Here is a 19,125-nt window from a genome sequence, read left to right as displayed (position 1 = left end):
CTCTTTCAGGTCCATTCAGGACTCTCGTCGCCCTGTAACCTGGGTCCAGGCCGATGTCTCTCTGTCCGGTCTGGGAGGTCTAGGAGGTCTGGGAGGTCTGGATGAGGACCTTGAGGATGCTCTGGAGCTTGACCTATCCCGGTCTTCCTCCAGTTCCGATTTCTGACCTGAGTCAGTATATTCCTTCTTGCCATCCGCTGCGTCGTCCGCTGACTCCGGGGGACCCCCCCCCTGTCTAAGAATGCGGCACTGGTTCAGGTTTTGTCCCTTTACCAGCGCACCTTTACCAGCGCACATTGTTCACAGGCCTTTCGGACTGTTATCGCTCTTTGTTTGGCTTTAGGTATGAGAATGTTGTTAGTTCTCAGGTATACCAACATCCTCCTACTTCCGGCATGTCCAAGGTTATCATATACCTGTCTGATCATGTGAGTAGCCTCGTCCTGTTAGCAATGGCTAGTTAGCCTGCTATTCGCTCCTATTCGCAATGGCTATTTCAGCCTGCTCGCAATGGCTATTTCAGCCTGCTATTCGCAATGGCTATTTCAGCCTGCTATTCGCAATGGCTATTTCAGCCTGCTATTCGCAATGGCTATTTCAGCCTGCTATTCGCAATGGCTATTTCAGCCTGCTATTCGCAATGGCTATTTCAGCCTGCTATTCGCAATGGCTATTTCAGCCTGCTATTCACAAAGTAGAGTTTTTTCTACTTAAGTTCTGACTTTAAGTAAGCATTTAGTTACTTCAAGTTCAAGTGACTTTAGGGCTCCCTTTTTCCTTCAAAACAGACAACGGCTTTGTCTGTGGTGACCACGTGACATGGTACCATGCACGAGGCCCTCCATAGTATCTCTTAAAGAATCCCTCCAGACAAACAGTTTTTACACATTATTCTTTTAGTATTATTCTCTACTGACAGTCAATTATAAGCATGCCATTTTGAAAACTTTTACTGTACACATTAAACATTTAATTGTTATATAGTTTCTTTTTTAAGATCTCCTCAATAGTTTCCGGACTCCGTCTTTCAACCCTCAACCCTTAATCCCCTTCCCGTCTGAAAGGGTTAACATCTTACAGCTCTCTCTCTCCTTTGCTGGGGCCCACATTCCGCAGGTTGCCTCCCTTTTGCCTGTGAAGAACTGTGGAGAACAGACCCCTCTTATGGAGATATTAAAGGCTCAGTTCCATTTTTTTATAAGTAGAGCCATCATAGAGCTATTTTTCCAGAGTTCAGTTTAAAGATTTATACTGGTCACATAGGAACGACTCAGGATGTCATTGTCCAAAAGTGTCGCTTGTTTTGTGACACTTCACACCAACCAATTATCAGTAACCAATAGAAAAGAGGCAGGGAGTGCCACCAATCAGCTCCTTACGTTGGTCTTACTACCTGGCCTACTCTTCGGAAAGCCTTGAGTCAGGAGCGCAAGCTTTTTTATATTACATACCATAATATTGCCAGAGTTGCACTAATGGTGTGTTTTTTATTGTCTCTAGGTTGTTGCCTCCATCGTTCCTCAGGATGAGTTCTCAGGCTTTGCCCCGTTACAGCCACTGGTACGGTACTGTGGTGCTGTGGTGCTACGGTACTGTGGTGCTACGGTACAGATAATAGCATATTCAAGAACTACAGTATGGCTCTAGTTTAGTTAAATGGTAAATGGTGCATTTATATAGCGCTTTTATCCAAATCGCTTTACATTTTTTGTTCCTCACATTCACCCATTCACTCACACATTCACACACCGATGGCAGAGATGACCATGCAAGCTGCCAACCTGCTCATCGTGTGCAATTAGGGGTTAAGTATCTTGCTCAAGGACACTTTGACATGCTGCCCGGGAGGAGCGGGAATCAAACTGGGAACCCGCTCTACCTCCTGAGCCACATTTGTCACCAATATATCCAATAACTCAATATGATTTACTGGCAGATCAGCATGTCATTAATGTGGCTGATTATAACTTAATATCTGTGTGTGTGTGTGTGTGTGTGTGTGTGTGTGTGTGTGTGTGTGTGTGTGTGTGTGTGTGTGTGTGTGTGTGTGTGTGTGTGTGTGTGTGTGTGTGTGTGTGTGTGTGTGTGTGTGTGTGTGTGTGTGTGTGTGTGTGTGTGTGTGTGTGTGTGTGTGTGTGTGGTCATACAGGTGTAATGAAAATAGAAATCATCACCCTCATCACTATTTGTACAATTTCTGCCCCATTTCTCCATACATTTTCCATTGTAAAACTGGACAGCAGAAAGTCAATGAATATGTATATGTATTTTATATATTTATAAATATGTATTATGTATTTTTACATATAGTGAGGATTTATATGGTCTTTGAAACCTCAGCAACTTTAATGTCAACCACATTATCGTTATTGTGCCCCCCATAAAGTGTAAAGCGTTACCAAATACCTTATGGGCGAAATATTGAAATATTGTGCTGCTGTGTTTTAGGTAATAGATGCTCCTGCCGTCCCTAAGACAACTGAGGTTCTGAGGTATGTTGGTTCTTATACTCACTTCACTCTGCATGAGTTAGGTGGCCACTTAGATATCTAAGGCAGCAGTTCTAAGCAGTTTTAGGAAAATACATTTGTTTTGAAACATTTTAAATATTTTGTTAAAACAATTTAAAAAAAAAGGGGGGGGGGGGGGGAGATATATACAGTATTTTAATTAAAATCTTAGCATTTTGCCAATGATTTGGTGGCCCCACTTGCAGTACCCTTGCGGCTTTGTCTAAGAAGTCTGAATCTGATTTGTCACAAACTGGGAGCCATTGGCCCACCTTGGTTACGAACAGGCTGGAAAGGAACCCAACCTGAGAGTGAAATGGCCAACTGTGTGAATGTGGTGAATGTGGTCAATTGCGATCCATTCCAAAAGGCATTGACACCAGTGTTTAGGTTTTTCAGATATTGGAGAAGGAAACTGTTAGAACGTGTGATGAAAGCGGAAGTCAGTGGGGCCATTAGCATGTCTCTAGAAGAAGAAGAAGTCTCTATATAATCAATGTTGTCAAATGGGTCGGTAGTTGTTTGAATGGTGCAACCTGTGGTCTTTTTAGAGATGCTAATGTCCCCATTGACTTCCACTAGCATTTACCTCTTTTAGTGTTAGCATTTAAACTTTTATAAATTCACTGAATAACTAACGTTCCACTTTCATGTTGTTTTTCAATCAATCAAATGCTAAAAGAACGCCACAACCCTTGATAACCATGAAAGACAAACCCTGTTCATTTTCAGAATAGAGCATTTGGATACATTGGATCTGTTTCTTTTTTTTCTTTTATCCAGATACTCAATATCAAGGCCATAGTGATGTAGTGTCCTCCTCAAAACCTCACCCTTTGTGAACGTCTCCCTGTCTTCACAGGGCCTTGGAAGGAGTACCCCACATTGTTCTGTTTGAGTTCACTCTCGAGACCAGTGAGGAGCTTGCTGTGGTGCCTGGTAACATTGTGTTTGTACTGCAGAAAGGAACTGACAACTGGGCATCTGTCATCTTCAATGAAAGAGTAAGCGCTAAGTGCTGCTAAACACCAATGTAGACATATCTAACCAGGGACATGGAGAGACTACTGCAAGGTCAAAGGCTCAAATAGAAGAATTGGTGATTTTGGACCCATACCTGCATGTTTTTTTTAGTGATCTGTTGATCGCCGCTGAGAATGTTGTTATCCATGACATTTGAGGTTTAAACGGCACACTTCTGGACATGCTGGAAAAGCAAACCACACCTGTCCTGGATAACAATGATCGAACTGCTGCTGCCAAGCAACATGATCTGTAAGTGTGAGAAACATTATACATAGCCTCAGTCCAAAAATCGCTTGTAAACACTCAAATGTAAATACTCTACGACATTGGAAATGAGGGCTGCCCCTCGATGTGATTTTGAGTTTAAATAAAGATTGAATGAAATCTAAAATATTCCTTTATAGAAGGGACTTGTTCCGTCCAATTACCTGGAACATCTGGATCTCAGCAGATCTTCAAAACAGACTCCGGTAAGGATATCAAACGTGTCCTTACTTGCATGTCTTCACGCCAGTTTGGCTAATGTAATGTAGCCTGTTGTGTTCAAGTCAACGGTCAAACTCACGCAGGTAAAGCACGGTTCCATTTCTCATGTCATTTGTCTGGTGAAGTAAGTATACAGTATACACATAAGGTGCAGTATCCATAAGGTATGTAGCTGTGATATACTTCTAAGTGGACAAACACTGAAAAAAGTTTCATTTCTCATGCCATTCGTGTCTGAATGTACAGTACGGTAACCATCTTAGGCACAATAAAGCACATACAGTACATGTTTTTGATCTACACTGGACGTTGTAGAAGTAGTTGTGTTGTAATTGACCTATCTCAAGCCCTGCCCTCTTTTATTGAACCTCCAATCACAGCTTTTGCTTTTCCTCGGATTCCTTCAGATTCTGAAATATTCATATCACAAACACCCTTTTTTCATTGTGCATAGAATGGGGGAGGTATTGGGACACCTCCAAGACGAGAAGCACCATCTTGTCCTGAAAGTAACTCTGGTATGGACTTCTTCAATATCTGATGTCTGATTAAAGTCAAGTTCTTAGTGTTTAAACTCAACTTGGCAAAATGTGGAGCTTTCGGTGGTCTTGTATAGGCTAACTAAGGATAAGGTTTTGGAGTAGAATCACTTAGGCCTCACAGTTTAGAATCACTTAAGACATCACAGTCTAGCATCGCCTAGGCCTCATAGTCTAGCATCACTTAGACCTCAGTCTAGCATCACTCAGGCCTCAGTCTAGCATCACTCAGGCCTCAGTCTAGCATCACTCAGGCCTCACAGTCTAGCATCACTCAGGCCTCAGTCTAGCATCACTCAGGCCTCAGTCAAGCATCACTCAGGCCTCAGTCTAGCATCACTCAGGCCTCAGTCTAGCATCACTCAGGCCTCAGTCTAGCATCACTCAGGCCTCACAGTTTAGCATCACTCAGGCTAGTAAAGGAATTTAAAATAAGTTACTGTCTGATCCATTATGATGAAATTATGGTAATTCCTGAATTTATTTCAATAACATGAATAAAACGGGTTTCCCTTCTTCCCTGGGGATACATAATTTCAGCTCCGACTCTCGAGAGCACAGCAGAACCTGAGGTATGTCATATCAAATCTCAGTCACGTCCAACCTCACTGTAGTGGGAAGATAGGGACGTAAAACGATGATGATGATGATGATGATGATGATGATGATGATGATGATGATGATGATGATGATGATGATGATGATGATGATGATGATGATGATGATGAGTCACATGTGTAATAATAGTCACCACAGCTCATCTCTGCTCCACTGGAAATTAGTGTGTGTTTATACATGTGCACAGTATTCTGGCTAATTGCTCATATCCCAGTTGAAGTCTTGAAGCTGTTTAAATATGCATATTAAAGGAACACGGCAACATTGTGGGAAATGTCTTCTCCAGAGTCAGACAAGAAGATAGATACCCATTGCCTCTCTGTGCGTTCAGTAGAAAACGATCCGGCTGCAAGCTAGCCTAGTTTAGCACAAATTAATGAAAGCCGATATCCCTGTAGGCCTATACTTGAATGAACAGAATATTCTGAATATCACCATGGGAATAGAATACATTATTGCAAGAACATTAAATTGGATGAGTTGTTGGCCTTCCACTAGGGTACATGCGTCACTTTTAATGGCATTGAAGTGCTAAAAAATTGCCCTCAAATTATGTTCCAAGTGGACAAACACTGAGAGAGAGAGAGAGAGAGAGAAAAAGAATTTGTCCTACTCTGCTGGAGACTGTTAAGTATGCCCTCCATCTATGCTAAGCACAAATCTCCTCCTTTCCTTAGGCTGATGAAACGCCGTCATGTATTGTGAAAGTGTTTTTCACATACAACATAGCCATCTCCACACTGCCCGGGTCTCCCTACACGACGCTGCTAGAAAAGATCAGCGCCAAGCTGCAGCTCCCTGCCACCGCCCTCACCTTGAGGTACAGTGTGCTGTAAAGGACCATTCCACCCAAACTGGCTTAAGTTGTTATTCTGCAAAAAGTTGACATTTTACCCAATCTTTTTTTTGTTTTGTGAGTTTTAACCACTAGTTGTCAAGATCAAGGGAAATGCAACCATATGATGTCTTATATGCGGGCCGTCATTCACAATATAATTTCTTAACACGCAAGCATCATGCGGTTAATGCATTAATGCACAAGTTAAGAAATATGTAGCAAGATGCATTGATAGGGCCTGCGGTCATAAAGAAAGGGAAAGTAATCATAAGTACTTATCATTATTAAAAATGAACACATTAATATTGACAGCACTACGTTAAATGACATTGAAAGAAGGTTTTGTGAGTAATTTGTGATATGCTTAATATAGACACAGGAAAATGTATGCCCATAATTTATTCTCCCAACCTATCTCAGGTAATGCCATTTGGTTGAGCAAAATAATTTCATCTTGAGTACTCAAACTTAAAGGAGCACTTCACCCATGTCTCCACGGTGGACGTAAATAAAAAAGAAACAGTAGAAGTTCATGGAGATTTGGTTTAAAAAACGGCAAAACTATATTAAATGTCTGTTTACAAACTCTCTCGCAACTTGTGCAGTATGACCCGAGTCTCATTTATCCAGTTGTGTGCTCAGTACTTCACAAACACATGCCCTTTCTCTAAAACCTTGCTAACATTTCCTGTCCAATGCTGCCTTCAAATGGAACTTGTGAGTTTGTGGTCATGACTTCAAGTGGGTTGAAGTTGTGAGCACATCATTGCTCACTTCCAATGTTGTGAATACCGAGTTCAATTTGAAGGCAGCTCTTATTTTCGTTAGCAAGTGTTGTATAAAATGCATTTGTTTGTGAAGTACTACAAATACAACATATGACTGGATAAATGAGACATGGATTATACTGCACAAGTTGTGAGAGTTTGTAAATTGATGTTTTGATATCATTTTGCTGTTAAACCAAATCTGTTAACTTTGATTCATCAAGTATTTCTACCGTTTTCTGGGATTCTACATTCACAGTGGAGACATGCGAGTAGAAGAAAAATCGTCATGAATTCAAATCATCACAGGGTGTGCAATTGATATACAAATAATATATATTTTATTTTTTTTGTATCTCTCTTTCTCCGATTTTTCTGTTTTCTCCCCGTCCCAATTTAGTCGTTGTGCCAATTCCCCCCCTCCCCTACCTGGTTGTTGTGCGCATGTTCTCCTACTGGTCGGTACAAGGGAACCCTGAAGTATCCGCACGCTTCCTCCGACACGTGCGGCGACAGCCAGTGGCTCTCTTCTCACCTGGCAGCGAGGGCTCTCATTGGTGAAGTGTAACGCGTGGTAGGTCACGCTGCCTTCATCAAGTCCTGCCTCCGCTGAGCAAGCGCCCAGACCTGACCTGTAGGCGTCGCTGTCCACAACGCCAGTTTCCCACCCACGGCTTCCCTCCCCCTAACCCAGCCAAACGAGTTAGTATAGCGATCAGCCCAAGCCAAGGCAATGCTGACTCCGGGAGTCGAGACCGCAGTCTCTTGCATTGGTGACGAGCGCAATCTCCGCTACGCCACCTGACCGCCACAAATAATATTTTTTGTGGTGAAATGTTCCTTTAAGAAAAACTCTTAAGATTTACAGAATAACCAACAAATAAGTAATTAGTGGAATTCCTTCACATTTTACTACACCGCAACTGTTACCAAAAAAGTAGCCTCTACTGAAGTCCCTTTATTTCTATAGCTTCACAGCTGAGAACAGTGGAAAGACGGTGATCGACTCCCAAACTGAAATGGGGAATGTTTGGAGTGGCGCGCGCAGTGGCCGCCTCACACTGTGGGCTGACGTCAAGGAGGTAACTGGTAGCGTGGGCTTGATGTCCGATGCCATAACTTTCTCAAAACTATTTCAATGACATACCGTAGAGCAGTTTCCATGACCAAGATTAGTCAGCTGAAAGATTGAAAGTTTTTTGAAAGAGCATTGTACAACATATGGAATGTTTAGTTTTTAGCAATACAATTGAGCTTTTTATCATTTAAATAATCGATCAAAATAGTCATTAGTTTATTTATTTGTTTCTGCCCATTTTTGGCACAGATGTTTCAAAGTTTTCAATCTGAAAAATATAAAACATTCAGATGTTCTGAGAATAAAGGGCCAACTTGGATGCATGTCTATAGACAGATAGTACTTTCAAATAGAATATCAACTGTATGACTTGTTTTTATGATTTATTATGCCTAATTCTACTCATAACCACCCCTCCGCCAAAATAATAGAATATAATACAATACAATCCAAGAATGCAATTTACTCTTATGACGGCCACAGAATGGAGCGCTCCTCTCTTAGAAGAGAGAAAATGTTCTAATTATCTGCGGGATTATCTCTGTTTTGTTTATTAAGAGTGAGAGTGAGCAACAACAGAATCAGGACCAGGCACACTTGGTGGCTCTTCATTCATACGAGTCCACGAATCCGGAGGATCTGACTTTCAATCAAGGAGATACAATCACACTTCTCTCAAAAGGTGAGGAACCATTGTCAGATATGTCAACATAATCTAGCCTAAAAACTCATATCACATTTACCTGTTTTTGACTTTTTCCCCCCATCCCTAGTCAACCAGGACTGGTTGGAGGGGCAATGTAATGGACATACTGGTATATTTCCTGCATCCTTTGTTGAAGAGGTTCCTGAGAATGGCCAGCAAGAAAACGTATGAAACACACGCATCGATAGAAGCCATCACCGCCAAATACAGCATTACTTTGCATTTGTATTACGTATAAATGTTTTTATCAAAGCTCTCCTGAAGTTGTCCTGTATGTAAAAGCTTTATTCAATCTTCTCTGCCCTCTCACAATGTGCTATGTATGGCATTCAATGGATATTTCACTTTATAGATAGAACTGTTAATAGAATCTAGAACATGTCCAATTTCAGCAGTCTTGTGTGATCTTAAATCATTAAATGTAATATTACACCATTAAAAAGACAGCACACCAGTTTCAGTGGAAAGGGATTCATGACATTTCCCAGAGATTTTTATTTAGACTGAGGGGAAACAAACACATGTTTGTTGTTACAATGCCAGCTGTTGAAAATGAGATGCTTCACCTGCAGATCTGATCTGAACTAATTTGATAAAAATGTTATCCAATTCTGGTTTTGTAATGTTTGGTTTTTGTAATGATGGCTTACATCTCTAACGCAATCACTGTTTTTGATGTCAGCAATAAAATGGAGCCCAATGGTATCTGGAAGATACGGAGTGACGCAGGCGGGAAATGTATAGTAGAAAGTCTTTGACTGTCATCGTCAGTGCTTTTTTGAAGGTTTTGAGCCACAACATTTCACTTGACTGAACGCAAAGTAGGAAATGTATTATTATTATTATTATTCAGAAAGCATTCACAACTATTTTGTGATAATGGATATTCATTAAAATTCAAGTTTCATAACTTCCAACTCTCAGTGAGATATTACCAAAAGTAAATCCTCCATCTCAATGTGATAATGAACATGTGAAACTTGTTCCTCCTATGGCATTTTAGTCACCTGCAGCATCATTTAAATTCAGCCCATTACATGTCGACAGTTAGCTTGGAAGCCAGTCTTTCTTGCAAAAAAAAAGAAGAAAGCCAGGCTCATTTGCTACCACAAGTAGCCTGGCTATCAGGCTAATCGACGGTGAAAGTGCGTAGAAAAGGTTGAATCACGTATGACCTCTTGACCGTGTATAAAATTAAATATACAGTAATTACAAGCAACGGCAATAGATAGATAAATAGAGGATATCGAGGAGGGATGTTATGGGTCGATGGTCAACGATCATATTCCTTCCTCTTCGTAGGCGATGGCTATACCCCTCCTCCCCTCCACCGCCTTCACAACCGCCGTCTCTCCCAGCTTCTGCTCCAAGCCCTGCCAGCTGCGACCCGCCAGGAACGAGGCTGGAAAACCCAAGAGGAGATTGTTGTGAAGAACAATACAAGAGACATCACGGCATTTGTAACTGTGAGGCTGTCGGTTTGTCTATGAGCGTCTGAGCTACCTGAAGCTATTGAAACATCCACTGAATCGTAGTTTCTTGAGTCATTTCAAAATAGTCTAAAAGAACTTGCCTATGTACAGTAGCAACATTAAAAGGTGTGTGTGAATATCCAATGATCTGCAACATTGATAACCAATATTAATTCAAATGTATTTGTAACTTTATTTATTTTAATAAAGTTTATTCTCTCTTTTTTTTTTTTTTTTAACAAACATAAACAAACATGACAACACACGATAAGATATACAAGCATTAATTAACAGTGCACATCCAGTGAAATCACCATTTAGTTAATTGTCTTATACAGGATATACCCCTAATACCTGCTATCTAATACCCTACACACATATGCTCTAGCTCGTACCCCCCCTCCCGGACCCCCCATTGGATAATCCATCCATTATAACTTGTTCCTAACCAGACACTACCATTATATGCTAGCTTTTATTCTCTCCACCACTTCTAACCACAATGTCATTTTGTATTCATTGAGACCCAAAATTCTTGCTGTAGATATTTCTTGATAAATCACATCGAGATATGTAAGAATCCAGACCTTCCGGCAAATTTTTTCCGGTTGAAACCATCGTGATGCTATCAGCTTTTTAGTCACTCTGATACCAGATAAAACCAATCTCTTTAGCTGTGGAGGTACTGCACACTCAAAGACATCATTCAGCAGTAATACAGAGGGGTGTACAGGTATATTCAGAGTTAAGAGATTTGATAATTGCTGGGTCACTTCTTTCCAGAATATCTTAACTGGTGGGCAGTCCCAGTACATGTGCATAAATGTCCCCTCATCCCCATTTGTACATAAGGAGCATTTGGGGTCTTGTTTAAGACCCATTTTGTTCAGTCTTATAGGGGTTAAGTATGTCCTGTGAATATAGTTAAGATTGATTTGTTGATGGTCCGGGTTCCTTGATGCAAGTCGAACATTTGCCCAGGCTTCTTGCCAGTCAAAATCTATCTCCAGGTCTGGTATATCCCTCCTCCAGACTGAGTCTAGATGGAGGGTTTCATATGAGGATGTTAGTAATTGATTATAAAAATCTGAAACAAAACCTCTCTGAAACAAACTTTGCCAGGAATTTGAATTGCTAATATTCAATTCATGCTGAATGAATTGGTCTCGACAAATCTGTATAACCATTACTTTTTTCTTTTCTTTTTTTATTAGATTTACTCAACCCGTGGTCAAAATGTTGCCAAAATAATCAGGTTCAAACTCCTTGTTGAATTCCTTACACCCCTACGCAACATATATGGAGGTGTGCAATCTTTTCAGTGTAGCAGAGCTATGATGTCGTACCAGCTAAGTTAGCGTTGGCTACAGTGAGCAGCTGGTTCCTGGGGACCAGGGAGGAGACGGCTGAGGGAGCTGCCGGCTCGCTGGAGGAGACACGTCGACTCCGCAGCGCTCCGGTGATCAGCGACATGTCCGTCTCATCGCACTCTTCCTGGTCGCTGGGCAACGGTACATGACTCGCTCCACCTGGTAGCATTTTGAAAATGTGTTAGGAATTTACAATCTTTACAATTTACAATACAATACAAGAGGCTTTTATCAATAATAATGCTAAAACACACATCACAGGCTAAACCCCCTTTTTGTTGTCCACGGTCGCCTCCTCTGAAGCCTAGTCTTAGAATATAAAAGCTAACTAGGACCAACACATGGATCTCAAAAACCTGAGGCAAGTTTTAAGTAGGGCCCCTCCTTCAGTTGGGCCTACACCCCTAAAAAGACAAGAATGACGAGAGAAGACATGACTGTGGTGTCTCTTGTATAAGTGCAGTAATTACTAACCTAAATAACAACGAAAAGACAAAAGAACCTCAAGCAATAAAAATATTAAATATCAAAAGTAAATTTTTGCCATGCATTGGAGAAAGGATTTATAATTATCAAAATCAAACCAAATCATATCTGGTCAGTTCTCAGAATGTTCTACAGTCGCCTGATCTACAGTCTAACCTGGCAAGAGGTGACGGTAGTCTGTGATGTATTCCCCGGACCACTCCCTGTTCTTGTTGCAGGCCACCTCCATCTCTAACGGCGTCACCACAGGCTTGTAGAACTCACTCGAGTCCAGCAGCGAGTTCTCGGGGCAGGCTATCAGGACGTAAATGTCGATCTCCAGGAAGTTGGCCAGTTTGGCCACGTTGAGCTTCCCCATGGCGAACATGTAGCTCTTCTTCCCGGCTCTGTGGATGGTATCCTTCAGCTGCTGGATGATGGCGAGGTAGTCGGCCACGCCCAGGGTGCCGACGAGGATGCCCACCACGCCGGCATCTTTGGCTCGCTCAATGGCGTAGTAGCGCTTCATAAGCGCCCGGTTGACGCCCAGCAACTCCTTCCGCCGCGTCGTTGTCGCGGGGTCGAAGGAGCAAAACGCACAGCGGTTCCACGTCATCATGAAGTTCGTTAAGGTGGCGCCTTCCGGCCCGATGAAGAACACACCGTAATCCTCAACACTTAAGCCGACTTTCAAGGCGAACCGCCTTCCGAATTGAGAAACGACCAGACCGTCGTCTTGCTCTGTGCCGTCACAAGGTCTGTGAGTCTGTCCAAGATCACAACACTGATCCCGGCCGACGAGGAGCGTTGACGGGACAACGTTTGGGGACTCCGGGGCTAGGAGTGCCATGAGATCGTCTAAGGGAGAGAAATCATTATGGTTTCATTTCATTTGCTACTTTAGTGTACAAACCTTGACCCTAACCCTGTGATGGAAAGTGGGTGACTTAAGCTCATGCTTAAGCTAGTCACACCTCTTCAACATAAAGGACAACTATGAACATGCATAGTTTCTCAAGCATACACAGCATTATATTTGGGCTGTATATTTATAGTTATCTTATCATTGCTGGGAACACAAAAGGCATTCTATAAACTTGGAATGATTTGAACGTTATATTAGTCCTTAACAATCTCTTACACTGGCCCTGATTGTTCTTTGTATAACTTATTTGTGGTATTCAGTTGGATCAATGAAGTACTACCAACTACTACGCCTAGTGCTAGTACTACTACAATTACAACTACTACTACTAATGCAGCAGCTACCACTAGAGTCTAGTGACTAGAGTGCCGATCCACTGTGCCAGACAGAGCGACATGGTGGGGGTGGGACTGCCTGCCATCACCGGGTAAAAGAGGCGGAGCGGTTTACCGATAACGTGAGCGTAATTAACGTCGTGCAAGACGACGACGTGACTCTGGCGGTCGGTGTAGAGCTCTCTGAAGGACGAGGCACATTTCTCCAGGTCCACGGCTCTCCTCTGGAAGATGTACATCAAGGGCAGCCGCTTGGAGGGGCTGAGGCAGGCCCTGCCATAGTGCACTATGCAGTCTGCTCCCACATGCTCCGCTGCCACCTCGTCCACACAGCAACTGGTGGTCAGAAGAGGAACAGCATTGCCGTGTCTACAATTGGAACTGGGCATGCGCCGATACTGGTATGGGATACCGGTCTGATACCAGCCTAGAATAGGGCTACAGTGAGATTGATACCATGTGACAACGGCCAAAGCATATGTGTGCGAGTAAAGATTACATCCTACAAGCCGACCTCAATTACCCTAGATGCAAGTTCACAGAGCACCTGACCACCTCCAGTTCCTCCCCAGACACCCCCTATTAAAAGAAAACTTTCACTTTAGCTATGAAGGGGAATATGAGCACAGAAAGGCCTCAAAACTCACCTTTTTAGTAGAGCCTTCTGTTGACTTTTTATCAATTTTTTTAGCTCCACACATTTTATGTTCTTTTACCAATTTCTTTTATCAGTTTTATTTATTCTATGTTTCTCTATGTTATTCTATGTTTTAGTCTTGCCTATTTTTATATTCTTTCTTTCCTTTATTCTCGCTAGTTTTAAGTTATTTTAACTGTAGCGCTTTGAGATTTGCCCCGCAACTGTAAAGCGCATTACAAATAGAATCTATTATTATTATTATTATTATTATTATTATTATAGAAAGAGTGGGCAGTGATTTAAGGCTAAGTTTGTTATTTGAACCGAAGAGAATGGACTCTGTTTTGCCCATGTGTAATGATAGTTTGTTATCAGCGAGCCATATGCAGATTTTGCCTAGTTCTGAGCTGAGGGTTTTTTCAACCTGTAACTTGTTCTTGTCAGAGACCAGCAGGGCTGAGTCATCCGCAAACAGGAACAAGTTGCAGTCACAAGCTGACGACATGTCATTTGCATAAATTAGGAACAGTAGCGGACCTAGTATGCTTCCTTGTGGAACACCACAGCTTACTGTGAGGGGGGGGATAGGGTACCGTTTACCTCCACCATCTGCTCTCTCCCCTCCAGGTAGGATTGCATCCAGCTCACTGATAGACTATCAAAACCAATTGCTTTTAGCTTGTCAATCAGAATGGTGTGATTGACAGTGTCGAAAGGCCTTTTGTAGGTCCAGCATGACCATGCCGCAGTCCACCTCTTGTTTGATGTGGTCGTTTAAATAGAGAAGGCATGTGTCAGTAGAGTGGGATGTTCTGAAGCCAGATTGGAATTCGTAGATTAGATTTTTTTCCGCGAGGTATTTTTCGACCTGTTCGTATACAATTTTTTCCATGACATTCGAGATGGAGGTAAGGATAGAAACAGGGCAGTAGTTGCCTGGGTCTAATTTACTGCCTTTTTTGTGCAGAGGGGTCACTCTCGCAATTTTGAAGTCCTTGGGGACGTGTCCCTGTTTTATGGAGAGGTTTATTATGTGTGTGATGACTGGGGTGATGGTGGCTGCTGAGTCTCTGAGGAATTTGGAGGGGATGTTGTCATGGCCAGTGGCCTTGTTAGGTTGGAGGGCGCTCAGTTTTTTGAGTACCTCATCTGTTGTTACCAATTCCAGTTTGAAGTCGTCTTTGTGGACCCCTAGGTTCTTGTAGTATGCTACTATGTGTTCTACCCCATAATGCCCTGAGTGGGAGGGTAGTTTGTTTACCAGTGTTGTGGCTATGTTTGTGAAGAAACTATTTAAGTAATTGGCTACATCCAGCTTTTCTGTGATGAGCGTGTTGTCCGTCTTTATGTTTATGTTTGAGAATCTGGTTTTAAGTTTTTTACTGCAGCCTAGTTGGTTATTGAGTAATTTCCAAAGTTCACGTGGTTTGTTTTTGTTTTCCTCGGTTTTGTCATTGATGATTTTTTTTTTGCTGTTTTGATCATGGAGTTTACATCATTTCTTAGTCTGTTTCTTTCCAGTTTGAGTTCAGTCACGTGGGCTTGGAGTTCACTGCTCGTGCTTATGGTAAGCTTTGACTGACTTTTACGAAACTCAGAGCATTTTTTGTCTCTGGTTTTCATAGCGGTCAGTATTTCAGCGTGCATCCACGGCTCCGCACGATTGTTTAGTATCGTTGAAAATTTGGTTTTGAAGCCAAGCCATGTTTCTTCAACCAGTGTACCATTGAGCTCATCTGACCAGTCCAGACCCTCCAGTTCAAGGTTAAAGGCCTCGCTAGAGTAGGTTTTGAGGTCTCTAGATGTGACTGTTTTGTGACAGCCAGCCTTTTGTTTTAGCTTTTTGCGGGTACAGAATATCATATAATGATCACTTAACCCGCATGCTATAACCCCTTTATTGGTGATCTTGGACTTGTCAGAGGTCAGGATGAGGTCAATGGTAGTCTGAGTTGACTCACATACACGTGTGGGTTGTGTGATTAGCTGGCTGAGGCCGTGCAGATCACAAAACCTATTGTAGGATTTGAAGACGGGTGCATCTTTTTGTTGCATATCCGTGTTCCAATCCCCAATAAGAATCATTTCTGCATCCTCAACTCCAGCTAAGCACGCATCCAACACATCATAAAAGCCATTTTGGTCTGGCGGTCTGTAAATTGTGCCGACTAGAACAGATTTAGCCCTTTCAAATAGAATTTCTACAAAAACAGTTTCAATAGCCTCATGATCTAGGTCTGTACGGTTAATACATTTGGTGTCTTTATGGATGTACATACAGACACCTCCTCCATGCCTGTTCCTGTCATTGCGGACTAAAGAATAGTTCTCCAATTCCATTTCTGGGTCTGTTACTGATGAGTCCAGTTTAGTTTCAGAGAAACATAGTATGTTTACCTTACCGCTAATGAAATGTTGCCTTATTTCTGCCAGTTTGTGCCTAAGGCTATTTACATTAAGATGGAAAATATGAAGACCGTTTTTATTTGCTGTGTTGTCTATATCCTTGAGATAAAGGTAGGGTTTTTCTTCTGTGGGAAGGGGGGGGGGCTCTGTGATGTCCGGAGGGGGGGTGGGGGATCCTTTGATCAAGGTGGGTGTCCCGCGACGGGAGGGGGGTGGGGCTGTGTTGTTATTATTTGGTCCGTGTGTGGGAGGGGGGGGGGGGTGGGTGTGATTCTTTGTCATGTCCTGGTTCATCTGCTAGCGTCTGTGTTGATTCCGTCTGGTGGTGAAATTCCGTGGGGAGGGGGCAGGGGCCAGGGGCTGTGTTGATTCCATCCCGCCGGCTCCCTGCTGTGGTGAGCCTGATGTCTCGCTGACCGGGTGGCTTTCGGTGGGGGAAGGGTAGGGTCCTCTGGCTCCGGTAGTTTGCTGTGTAGTTGCTACCTGCGCCACCGTCGAGTTGATTATCCCCGGTACCTTCACTCCCGTCTCGTTCCGGGTTACGTTTTTCAATATAAAGGTTAAACTGCGCATGAGGTTTACAACCTATTTCAGTCTACTTGGACATTCTTCACACAGTAGCTAATATTTCCAGCAGTTCTACTTCTTACTAACCAGGCAGAAATAAAATGATCATCAATTTCATCTCTGAGAAAAATGGCCATCAATAACAGCAGTTATGCTTACCATTATGAATGAATTAATGAAAACTTTATTTAACAGATTGCAGAATGGGTACACCAGCGAAAGACGTTTGTCTTGTTTACATCAGGGTCCCCCATTTTCAATTCATAGTGACATTTATGACATACACAACATACATGACATTGATGGCATAGGGACATACTGTATACAGGTATTTAGTACTGTTACATTTGTGACATGATATGATATGCAAATATACAGTACCGTTACCCATAGATCCTGACAGAGTATATACATATGATGGGGAGGGGACTGTACATTAGGAGGGGGTGGGTGGGTGGGAGAGAAATATACATATGGTGGGGAGAGAATATATACATACGGTGGGGAGGAGACTGTAGGGGGTGGGGGGGTTTGGACATTTACGGTGGCCAGTTTCGAATTGCAGCCTCCCGTAGGTGCTCTTTAAGAGTGTTTTTGAAAGTGGGTAGTGATTCACATTCCTTTACAGCTTTGGGTAGGGTGTTTCACATTGATGTGGCATAATTGCAAAACGTGTTTAGTCCCTTGTTTGAGCCGAATCTGGGTTTAACATGATTTGGTGTTGTGGTCGTGGTATTCACTGACCTTTGGGAAGTATTTTGACATGTACATGGGTACCTTAGTCGTATAGTGTATCTTGTAGACCAGGCCCATTGCAAGTTGCTGTACTCTGTCGTCAAAGTGGGCAGGGGTGAGGTGGGTTCTAGGGGTAAGGTCAAGTAGAAGTCTGACCAGTTTGTTTTGTGATGTTTGTAATCTTGTTTTTAGCGCCTTTGAGGTGCTTTGGTACCATGAGGTGCAAGCATAGTCGTAGTAGTACCCTTGAATGAGTGCTCCTGCCAGAGTCTTCAGGGTATTCTTGTTTACCAGAGAGGAGATCCGGTACAAGAATCTAGTTTGTTGGTTGACTTTTTTTATTACCTTGGATGCCATTTTATCTGTATATTTGAAAGATATAAAAAGAAACATGGATAGCTAGATAATCCCCTTAGGGAAATAAGGGGGGAACAAATAACAAAGTGAGATTGGCCAATACTTTATACCACTCATCAAATCATGTGATATTAGTTAAACATTTCAATTTCCCCATTGCAGGCTAACCCACTTAAGAAAATGAATTGCCTACAAACAAAAATCAACACATCACACAGTTCATATAAAAATCTGATTTATTTTATTATTATTTATTTATTAATCTTATTGACCATTTTATGTCAATTGACCAATGACAGTATGAGAGTGATACAAAATAGTACATTATACATACAACAAACCACATATGGGTAACTAACTGGCTTTGTGCATACAGTAGTTACATTTGTATAAATTATAGCTTTGCAACTGGTCCTCTTCTTTTAAAGGCACGACTGGCCATTTGCAAAAGAATGATTGACATAGTAAGCCACCAATCCAACAGGCACTACTTCCTTGGTCATCAGTGCTCTGACACCACAGTTGTCAGTGTGAAAGGTTATTCAAATTGCATTCAACTTTTATATCACAATTCAACTTCATTTTAAAACTACACTTCATCTGCATTAGCTCTGGGCCAAGAGGATGGGTAAAACCACAGAACCACACGTGGCAACTTCATCCAATAATATTAAACTCTAAAAAGGTAAGATATGCAAGAACCCCTTGCAGCCTATCTTTACAGTGTGGAGTTCTCTCTCCCGATTGGATAGTGGAAACGGGATACCAGACAAATAAATTATGTCTAGGCCTACTGGCAGCAGAGGGACTGGGAGACCCATGTTACTGACCAAACACTAAGATGCTGTCAGAATGTAGAGCTATTATTTAATTAAGCATTACATCACGCGCAGGAGTGGTTTGTGACCAATAAACCATGCCTAGGGGTGGTCGTTAGACCCCCCTAGGCATGGTTTATTGGTCACAAATCACGACTGCAAGTGATGTAAAGCTTTTATACAACTGCCAGATTCATCCAACCTTATTTCTATACAATAAACACACATTAATCGAAGATTTATTGAAAAAACCATCCGCCAGAAAAAGTAGTTCCCACAACTACAAAAAAGACAAGTTGCCTCCATGTGGAAGCAGCTTGAAGTGCATCCAACCAAACTAACACATCCAACTGTGTATTATTGGAATGATTGAGAGAAGTTGCCTCATGTGGAAGCAGCTTGAAGTGCATCCAACCAACTAACACATCCAACTGTGTATTATTGGAATGATTGATTGAAAATTTTAT

At 42.1% G+C, this 19,125-nt stretch overlaps 1 protein-coding gene across 1 annotated transcript; it reads right to left on the bottom strand.

Moving 5' to 3' along the window:
- Positions 1 to 9,097: 9,097 nt before the first annotated feature.
- Positions 9,098 to 13,524, bottom strand: LOC311237922 (2-(3-amino-3-carboxypropyl)histidine synthase subunit 2-like; the record flags this gene model as incomplete). Its single annotated transcript, XM_084325897.1, has 4 exons — positions 9,098 to 9,970; positions 11,387 to 11,569; positions 12,053 to 12,733; positions 13,251 to 13,524. 4 exons carry the CDS (start codon positions 13,522 to 13,524, stop codon positions 9,849 to 9,851), a joined length of 1,260 nt encoding a protein of 419 aa, XP_084182023.1. The 3' UTR covers positions 9,098 to 9,848.
- Positions 13,525 to 19,125: the final 5,601 nt, after the last annotated feature.

This window comes from Notolepis coatsorum (genome assembly GCF_963971535.1).
Source record: "Notolepis coatsorum genome assembly, chromosome: 12".
In the NCBI taxonomy this organism is placed as follows: Eukaryota; Metazoa; Chordata; class Actinopteri; order Aulopiformes; family Paralepididae; genus Notolepis; species Notolepis coatsorum.
The sequence above is the reverse complement of the archived record's forward strand: the minus strand, read 5'-3'. Positions and strand labels throughout refer to the sequence as shown.